At 38.3% G+C, this 9,505-nt stretch overlaps 1 protein-coding gene across 1 annotated transcript; it reads right to left on the bottom strand.

The window, feature by feature from the left end:
* Positions 1-6,353: 6,353 nt before the first annotated feature.
* On the bottom strand, positions 6,354-9,505 carry RPS12 (ribosomal protein S12; the record flags this gene model as incomplete). Its single annotated transcript, XM_009071968.1, has 4 exons — positions 6,354-6,440; positions 7,188-7,289; positions 7,758-7,860; positions 9,465-9,505. Coding segments are annotated over 4 exons (309 nt in total), but the record flags the coding sequence as incomplete, so codon positions are not given.

The raw sequence follows: 9,505 nt of genomic DNA, 5'->3' as shown, positions 1-9,505 counted from the left end.
AAAGGACATGTAAATGCACTTGAGGATCAGACAATGATGATGCTGTTCATAATGATCAAAAAAGGATTGAGACATGCTGGTTCTAAAAGAAAACATTAAAAGTTGTCATACCAAGTTTAAAACAGTTGATAAGATAGCCATGAGGGAAGAAGACAGAACCTGCTGAGATTTTTATTTGGATGGATGAAAGTCAGCCTCTGCAGAAACAGGATTTGAATGTATATATTCTTTCAAAGTACAGTAGCTTGCTAAATTCCATGCATGGAATTGCTTGTAGAAGTGCTGACAAACATGGTATTTTGTTGCTCTGAAAAAAGCAAAGCTGAAGGGTGTTTCTTGAATTTTGTCCATTCAAATAAATGGATGAAAGAGAATATATACCATAGCTCATATTGACATACAAACACTTTTATATATATGGATATCTGAGGGTGTTTCATTTTTTTGTGGAGGGGTTCTACAAAACATGACCTCCATTCCCTTAAACACATACTCTTAAAACTAGAAAGACTCTGGTTCCTCCCCCCACAATTTGCCTTCCTAAACATGTCCTAAACATCTGTATTATGTTATCCAACACACTGGCTGTTAACAATACAATCAATATAAAAGGTTACTTAGGGGTCAGGGCTTTTTTTCTGTCCTCAAAATACAAAACTTATTTTAACAGAGATTTGAACTCTTTCACTGTGGAAAATATCTTTAAAACCATTCAGGGGAGAGGAAAAAAAACCATACCAGAATTACAATTTTTTGGGGGTATGAAACAGGAAATTTGCTTTAATAAACATTTTTCTGCAAATCAGCATAAAATACATTTTTTTCAGTTTCATAACTTGATTGTAAAATTTTACAGGGCAGGAATTTGGCATGCCAGGCACTGACCTAAATGCCTATTATTTCATCACTTTTGGAAAATAGTATCTGGCTGATTATGCATTGGTATTTTTTTTAATATTGACATAGAAACTCTACTATTCTGTTTCAAAGTGTAAAACTTGCCTTACAGACACTAGCCTCAGTCAGACTATAGCAAAGATGAACAGATTCCTGACACTGACCAAGCTAGAGGATTACTTGAAGTAATTGGACAAGGCAAAAAACAGGTAGGTTGATTTGTACATAAACATTTTTCCTGATACATTTAGTTTATATATAACTCTGCTCTGTGGCTAATATTTCATCAACATGAAATATTAGTTAGCAATAAAATGATTCTTTTTAATAAACCAATCAGGTATAATTATATCAATTTGCAATTTTTTTAAAACATAGTTGTTACAGAAAACATACCCATTATATGTATTACTGTGTTGCTCACAGAGGTCTTGGTGAAAATATTTAAAATACTTTTGCCTAAGTACTATAAAAAGTTGCCCCCATTGATTCTGAATTGTCCTTAAGACAAAAAGTGATTTTCAAATTAGTTTCCATTAGTTCATATAACATGACCCAGACACTTTCAGAACAAAGAGGAAGGATGGCAACAAACAGCTCAAAGTTCTGATATTTATATAGTGATTTACTTCCATAAAATATATCATTTAGAACAGATCAGTGCATTAAGTAGTTGATGTGCATTTAGGGCTTTTTGTACGTAGACTTTCATTCAGAAATAATGCCAATACATCAATTATGCGTGTGGGATCATTATATGCAACAGCACATTGACCACTCCCTCGGCTAAACTTAGTAGGGACACTCAAAGTAAGCATTTGCTTGCTGACCAATGGCTGACAAAGTCTATATATTTACTTAACTGTATAAAAACCATTGAAAAAATAATTTGTCCCATTACTTTCGTCTTCCTTAAGGCTAAAAAAGTACCAAGTCAAACCTGTGCTCACCTAACATCCAGTACCTGGTTCAATGGCCTAATGAAAATAAAAAAAAATCGTATCGAGGCTTCACACCCTTCACACCACACACATCATACCCAAAAAAGACAAGGCTGACAAACAGATGCACGTTCAGAGCTCCTTAACATCACCAGATGAGACACTCAAGAGGTCTCTAGGAAAGGAAGCACGTTTCAGAGACCATGTTTGCACCAGCTTCAGTAACATGGACACACAGCTCACAGCTGGGTTATGCGGGTTTTGCAGAACAAACAAGGAACAAAACACCAGGCAGGTAGAGGTAATTGTAAGCCAGAAACATTAGTCAGAAAATACTGGTGTTTATGCTTGTCACAGGATACTGTGCAGTTTAATATTATAGTTTTTCTTCATGTGGAATTAGTTTTTACCCTCCATAAAATACTTGGGTATTAAATAAGACTAGAAGATTTACACTTCTCATGCTGAAGCAGGCAGATTTATCTATTTAGGCTCTCCAAATGAATGGCTGGAGCTCACAGGACTTGTGCAGTGTGGTTTGCTGACAAGCCCTGATCCCCTGGCGTTTGTGTTACTGCAAAACATTACAATGGGACCCTGATGTGAATGAGCTGTCCTAAGAAGTTACCTTTAAGTGAGCACTCAGGCTCCCATTACACATGACAAGCACACATATTCCCTTCTTAACCAGATGTAGCATGGAGTACCTATGCTATTATCCCAGTCTCCAAGGGATCCAAACAGTAAAACACGCACTATCACGAGAAAGGGTGGAGGGCAGGTCTAATCAACTCCCCTACAGAAGTCAGTCAGGGCCACAACTCCAAGTAGGAACTGAGGAAATGTGGTGGTGCTGCTGCTGTTCAGATGCTCAAGCTTTTCCAATGTATGCCAAAATGCAAGAGACAGAAAACCAGTACCAGTCAGAGGATGACAGACAGGCGGCTCCAAAATACAACAAGCACAACTGTTTGCAAGATTTCTTTATTTGAAATATCACACAGTATGTTCTTCCAATGCTCTCTAGAAATCTATACTTGACACCTTGACAATGACTCACCAACATTTCTTCAAGGCACTTCAATAGCTTTCTACTTCACATTAGATGAATGAGTAATGTAGGCCTGAAAGCAGCTACCATTCCATGCAAAACCACCAAAGTCTGGTATTTTAGTCCAGGAAAAATTAATTCTGCTTCTTTTGCCAACCAAAAGCCACAAAACCTGTGTCATTTAACAAACCATTCTCTATTATCCCTGTTTCACAAGGAAATCCTGCAAGTGACATTAAATATGACCAGCAACTGAGGAAAAGTCGGTGTCAGTCCTGGCACTCTGCAACTCCGAAGCCTGATTTCCAGTCCCATTTTAATGCTGTCTAAGCAGATCCCTTCCAGGGGACAGGTAATGGGCACTTTTATGGTGATGACTACAGATGGCTGTAATTTCAAGTGTAATCCAAAGCCTACTCACTCCTCAAAACCATACCTGTAAATCCTGCAGGACATATCAGTATCAATACATCTTCTACAGCAAAATAAAAATGCCATCAATGAAGAAAGGGTGAAGAAATTGGGTCTCTTTAGCCTACAAAGCACAGGCCTCAGAGAAACATATACTAAGTCATCCAGTATAAAGGATTAGCAATCACTTGGTTTCTTCAGCCACTTTGAATAAGAATCCCAATAAATTAACTTTCACTAAATATTAAGGTGAAGCAGAAAGCTTGGGTGGAATTTCGGTCACAGGAAACTTTTGAAAATAAATCAAACACTAGGTATAGTCTTAAGTATAAAGCAAACTTGAGTCATAATCAGTTCTCTGATGCTGACTCTGCATCACTATCATTCTAAGGTCACTTGCAGAAAATGAAGCATTACAGAAAAACCCCAACATGATAGCAACAGAATTTTGATCAGAATTTTAGATCTGAACCCAGTTCCTTCTGGCAAAATAAAAAAATTAGGAAGTGTTGATTCTATTCTAATGAAAAAACCCTGGCATTCCCTACTATTAATATTCATTGCTATGTAAAATGGTGGCATTAAAAAACCCTGAAGAAACATTGCTGAAATGTTATTGAGCTATCATTCTACTACAGCAAAAGAAACACTAACTTGCTCATAAACTACAGCTCTCCTTACTTGAACCCCTTTTTCCTAAGGGTTAACTGGTCATATTTCATTGTAATTCAGAGGAAATGTCAACTCAGCTACTGCTAGAACTGCACATCCAATAGTATAAATCCATTATATAAATCAAACAAAAACAATTTGGATAAAGATGTTATTTTTATCACACCAGAAGTTAAGATGTGTTACATGAGTATTTTGTAAGGCTGAAGGGAGCATGCTGGACTCTTCCCCACTTGCTTGCAGGTTTAACAGGCATGCAATTCAATCATGGAATAATTTATGTTGGAAAAGATCATGGAGCCCAGCTGCAAACCTAACACTATCAATTCCATCACTAAACCATGTCCCCAGGTGCCACATCTATGTGTCTTTTAAATGCCTCCAGGGATGGTGGTTTCCCTGCTTCCCTGGGCAGATGTTCCAATACCTGACAATTTTCTCTCATCCTGTCACTTGTTACTTGGAGAAAAGACCCCCAAGACCTCCTTACAACCTCCTTTCAGGTAGTTAGCAAATACTTCCTCAAATTTGAGAATACGTCTGTGGATTTCACCTTTTCATAAAAATCTTTACCCACTATCCTGGAGAGGCTTTTATTGACCTGCGCTTTTGTTACATTACATGCAGAGATGTAAGGAATTAAGACTACTGCCAACAGGTAAAAAATGCTCTAATACAGAGGCATATGCAATTCCCTTTGTGAATTTAACCCTGATAAAACAGCCAGGCAAGAAAAAGCAAACTATAAACCCCATTAGACTGCACCACGATTTCAGACAATTCCTTCTCTAGAGTGAAGCCACAAACATCATAAAAAATATGAAGATCAAATTGCTGAACAATGTTATTCAAAAGTCTTGGGAGATTTGCCGTCTTAGGCCAAAAGCAGCATGTTTTGGTGTCCTTCTGTACACAAGCCATATACGCCAAATTGCTAGCCAAACTGAACTAAGTTTTTCAATATTTAAGTGACTTTCAACTCCATCCAAGAAATATTCTGTAAATTATCCCTATTCTCAGCATGCAGAAATCTCCAGTAATCTAATGAAATGAGATCTGCACTAAGACTCCTATCTACATGTTCAAACATCCGAGTGGAAAATGCGAACATTTGTACATGCTACCTTCCCACAAATTGCAATACTAGCTTGGCTTTAACTGTTTAAAAACTACCTTAACTCTTTCATGGAGAATTTCACAGGAGACTGAATATACATAAGTTTAGCAAAGGATACAGACCTTGCTGTTAAGCAGACTTGGAACAGGTAACTCCATGTACACCTAAAAATGTTTGTAGTACTACTGAAATCTCTCCCACACTCCAAGTCACCCAGATTTAGCTACAATAAAGCTGTGACAGGGCCAAAACTAAGACTTCAAGAGCTTTAATGAGAGCTGTAAGAGAGTGCAGCTGAGCCCAGTACCTGAAGATGCCTGCCTCCAATCTACACAAACAGCAAGGGTATCAGAAGAGGGGTTACAAACCATAATGAAAATTCAAGCTGAAGCTCCTGAGAACAGATAAACCATTCCCATCTCCTCAGCCTACACATGTCCAGCCCCACATACTCACATTCATGTCTTATGTATCAGAACAATGGAGCAATTCCTCATGATTCCACCCTGCAGAAAATGCAAGACCTATAAAACAACTTGCAGATTAAAGTAACCTTAAATTCCAGTTTGAATCCCACCTTGTTTGCAAACACACAGAAAACTCTTCAGTACAGCATGTAACTAATACAGAAACCAAGACACTGGGCAAGGCAGAGTTCAAGACTGCCTTGTTTGACCAAGTGAGAACTCAACTACTTGGCTATGTTGCCTACCAAGAACTACAGAATCACGTCTAGAAGTATGTGACAATACTCTTTGTAAGATGCTAACATCCACAGTTGGCTTCAATTTTGAGGCAGAGGAACCAGTAAAACACACCTAGCGTCAAGTTCCCTGAAAAATTCCTGCAACATCTCAGAAAACTTGGGTAACGGATAAGGCCATTCTCCTCATTTGCTTCAGCAGAGGGAGCCAAATTTTCATCACAGATGCCACAATACTTCAGGACTTTCCCTAACAAGTTACTCAGAATCCCTGCAAATACCCATAAGCACTTCCAAGCACAGACAGTAATCGACTGTCTGCACTTTTGCAACTGCAGCTGTATAAAGTTTCCCCCAAGATGGTAAACTCTGAGGAAGAGGAAACAAAAGCACCCTAGAATAGGAATGGCAGGGATCACTACGAGTATTTTAGCAAACTGACAGAGTTAACGTACTAATAAACTAAACCAACACTCGCAAAGTCCTTCCGTCTCCTGATGTTATTCTTTGCAACCCAAAGAACTATTCCAGACACCCAATCATTAACCACGCATACACTAGTCAGGTTCAAACTTTATTTTTGATTCATTTCTTGCACTTGAAGTACTCTTCGATGACATCTTTGGCCTGAGATTCCTTGCCATAGTCCTGTAACACAAGATAATCCATTAATAACATACAGACCCATTCAAAATTTCACAATCAATTTTTTAGAGAACAGGGATTCTGACTTTTTCCCAAGGCACTCCCAAAATTCCACACAAGTAATCTCAAGCAATCTGCCAGCTGCTTTTCCTTTGTTCTCTAATAAAAGACTATTCCAATAAAGGACTATTCTAGTTCATTCAAATTAACACCCATTGATAGGGATCCAGTATCTTTTCTGCTTAAAGAAAGCCAAGTAAAGCATGTGAAACAGCAGCAAAAGTATGAAAACATATGTACAAGGCACTAAGTCTTTATTGTGAAAGTGTAGCCATCTCTTGGGACCTCAGAGACCACAAAGTCTTCAAGGCTCGTACTGTGGCTTTACTTTACCAGTGTCATTTTAAAATATGCTCTGCAAAACATTTACAAGTTGAGCAGACACACTGAACTGGCATTTTTTCCTGAAGCAAAATGTCTAGCTAGGTCTTTCCTTTTAGTGCTTACTGCCAAGTTGGGCGTAGACAGTTTAAAGATATAACTATTAACTCAAAATGTGTATGAGTATTTTAAATAAACATAAAAGGGAACATAAAAACGGGGAAGCAGCTTACTTTTGCTATCAATACGAAGTGACTGTTTCAGAAAAATAAATCCAAGAGCTCTATTTAACATTTCCTTATCTAAAGAAACCTTTTGTTTACTGCTTATTTTCAAAAGTCAAGAAACAAGCTGTAACCAATGTCTTACTTTGACAACCACACAACTGCAGCCCACTACTTTGCGAGGTTTTCCTTCTCTGTCGATCTTGCAGAGACCTACCCACTCGCCCAGCTTCTTGTTGTCGTCAACCTGTGCAAGACATTGCAGCACATTAGAACCTGCCATTGCCGAGGTGACTGTGTTCAGCCCCAAAGCTGCTGTACTGTCAGAAGCATTGGGTAACGGATGGCTGCTTTCCTCACAGGCATCAGTAGAGGGAGCCAAATTATCATCATCGTACAGCTCTGTATGGGGACTGGAGTCACAGTGACACACTCCTGTGCTCCACAACCACCTGCAGCAATACCTTTCTTATTATATAGGACACAGAATTCGCTCTAGCTCTGCAAAATACCTGATCCACATCCTTTGCCATTTACATCCGCAGTTTTTGTATTGCTTCTATGACAATTACAGGGAGCTACAACCATCTGCTGCTCAGAGAAATTTTGCTTAGACAAGCCATACATACAATTGCAACAGTGTTTAAGGGGTTCAGCTCTCTATGCTTAAACAAGCAGTGTAACTGTTCCAAACCTGTCTTAAGTTGATGCTCACCTTTATCAAGTTGATCTGATGTTCTGCACAGAGTGCTTCAACTAGTTTTACATAAGTGGGTTCATCACAGTTTGAAGCCAGAACACAGAGATGGGCTTGGCGTCTAAAAAAAATGAAAACTGACAAATGTAACTTTAGATACTACTTAATATTTCTTTACAATTAAAGCCACAAAGGACAAAATTCAGCACATGCATTTCTAGAGAACCACTCCCTAAGTTTAATTTTGGGTTTTGAGACACCATATGCTTTTGAAATACTAAACATACTTTTGATATGATGTATCACTTTTTATGGTTTTCATACATGTAACAGTCTATTCATACATTGTTAGCTTTATTATCAGATTCTATTCCAGTTTTAAAAGCTTCTAGAAACCCTACTAAATCAATTCTCAGCCACTGGAAAAAGGTCAAATAACTGGATAAACACCAGGTCCCATAAAGAACTGGTGTCATTGTTAGAAAGCAACGAAGTTACAAGTTGATTTTTCTCATTTACCACAGATTACAGTAATTCAATATTAGAACTGTAATTACTAAAAAGCTTGAATTTCCATGTCAATGTGTTACAAGCTCTTCAGAACAATTTACTTACGTTCAAAGAAGCTGTTATGACAGGGCCCCAATTCTAATTAGGATCTTTGTATACTGTGGTACAATGTTAAGAATACCAAATGGACACCTGACAACAAAGAGAGCTGAGTAGGTCTTCTATGCTTAACCTAGTGCAAGATGACCTCTGCAAACAAAGTCAGTTTTCTTTGTGACCTTCATCAGGAGTGCCAACAGAACATCAGAAACATTTCAAATCAAGAACCATTGCACCCAAGCATATGTAAATCCTGTACATGCATCATCCTTTTAATACAGCATATGAAGCTGTAACTGAACTCACTCTTACAAACTAGCTGTCAGTCACCTAAGGTGTACTTCTCTTCCACTGATTCAGTGCCTTGTCTTACAAGTTTTCGCATACAGGTTTGTCAGACAGCAGTTCTCACTCATAGAAGGAGTGAAGGGGGTTCCGACAAACTTTTGAGTCATCACCCAAACACTGTAGCGTTGCACTGAAGCACTGTCTCTTCTTACCAGTATCCTTCTGCATATAAACACACACGTGTGTATGTATATGCATATATATATAGTACTTCACCCTACTAAAGATGTAACTAATTACGATGGTTGGCATATACAAGACAAGTTTAACATTGGTTTGATATTGCAGCAATTATTTACAGTTGCAACACAAAAAAGAGTAAAAACTAAACCAATTATTCCCGTTTAAGGCTGACACACATTAACTTGATTAAAATCTTAGGACACTTTGAGTATCACTTCTTAAAACTCTAGTTCTTGAGCTCCAGATTACCACAGCCACATGCTGCAAGCTCCATTCCATTTTCTTCACAAAACTCATGCACCCACACAAACCCTCAATGGCACTGGGGTCACAAAAGACAGAACTTAAAACACTAGATGCTGCTATTCTTGCACCATTGAGTTTACCATCTGTATTTTAAGATCACAGACCCCAAAACCAGAAACTATTAAAAGACAAAACTAAATGGCAGACAACTATGGTCTTACAAAGGTTTTCAAGTGAACACCTGAAAAAAGTGACCACTGTGTATGTTCAGCACACCTCACCACAATGCATCTCAACCCAGTTCTGCTACTCACCACAAACTGGTGAAACACCACTTACTTGTCCAAGGCTTTGGCTGCCTCGCGGATGCCGCGAGCAAG

This window comes from Acanthisitta chloris, unplaced genomic scaffold (assembly GCF_000695815.1).
Source record: "Acanthisitta chloris isolate BGI_N310 unplaced genomic scaffold, ASM69581v1 scaffold36793, whole genome shotgun sequence".
NCBI classification, from domain to species: Eukaryota; Metazoa; Chordata; class Aves; order Passeriformes; family Acanthisittidae; genus Acanthisitta; species Acanthisitta chloris.
The sequence above is the reverse complement of the archived record's forward strand: the minus strand, read 5'-3'. Positions and strand labels throughout refer to the sequence as shown.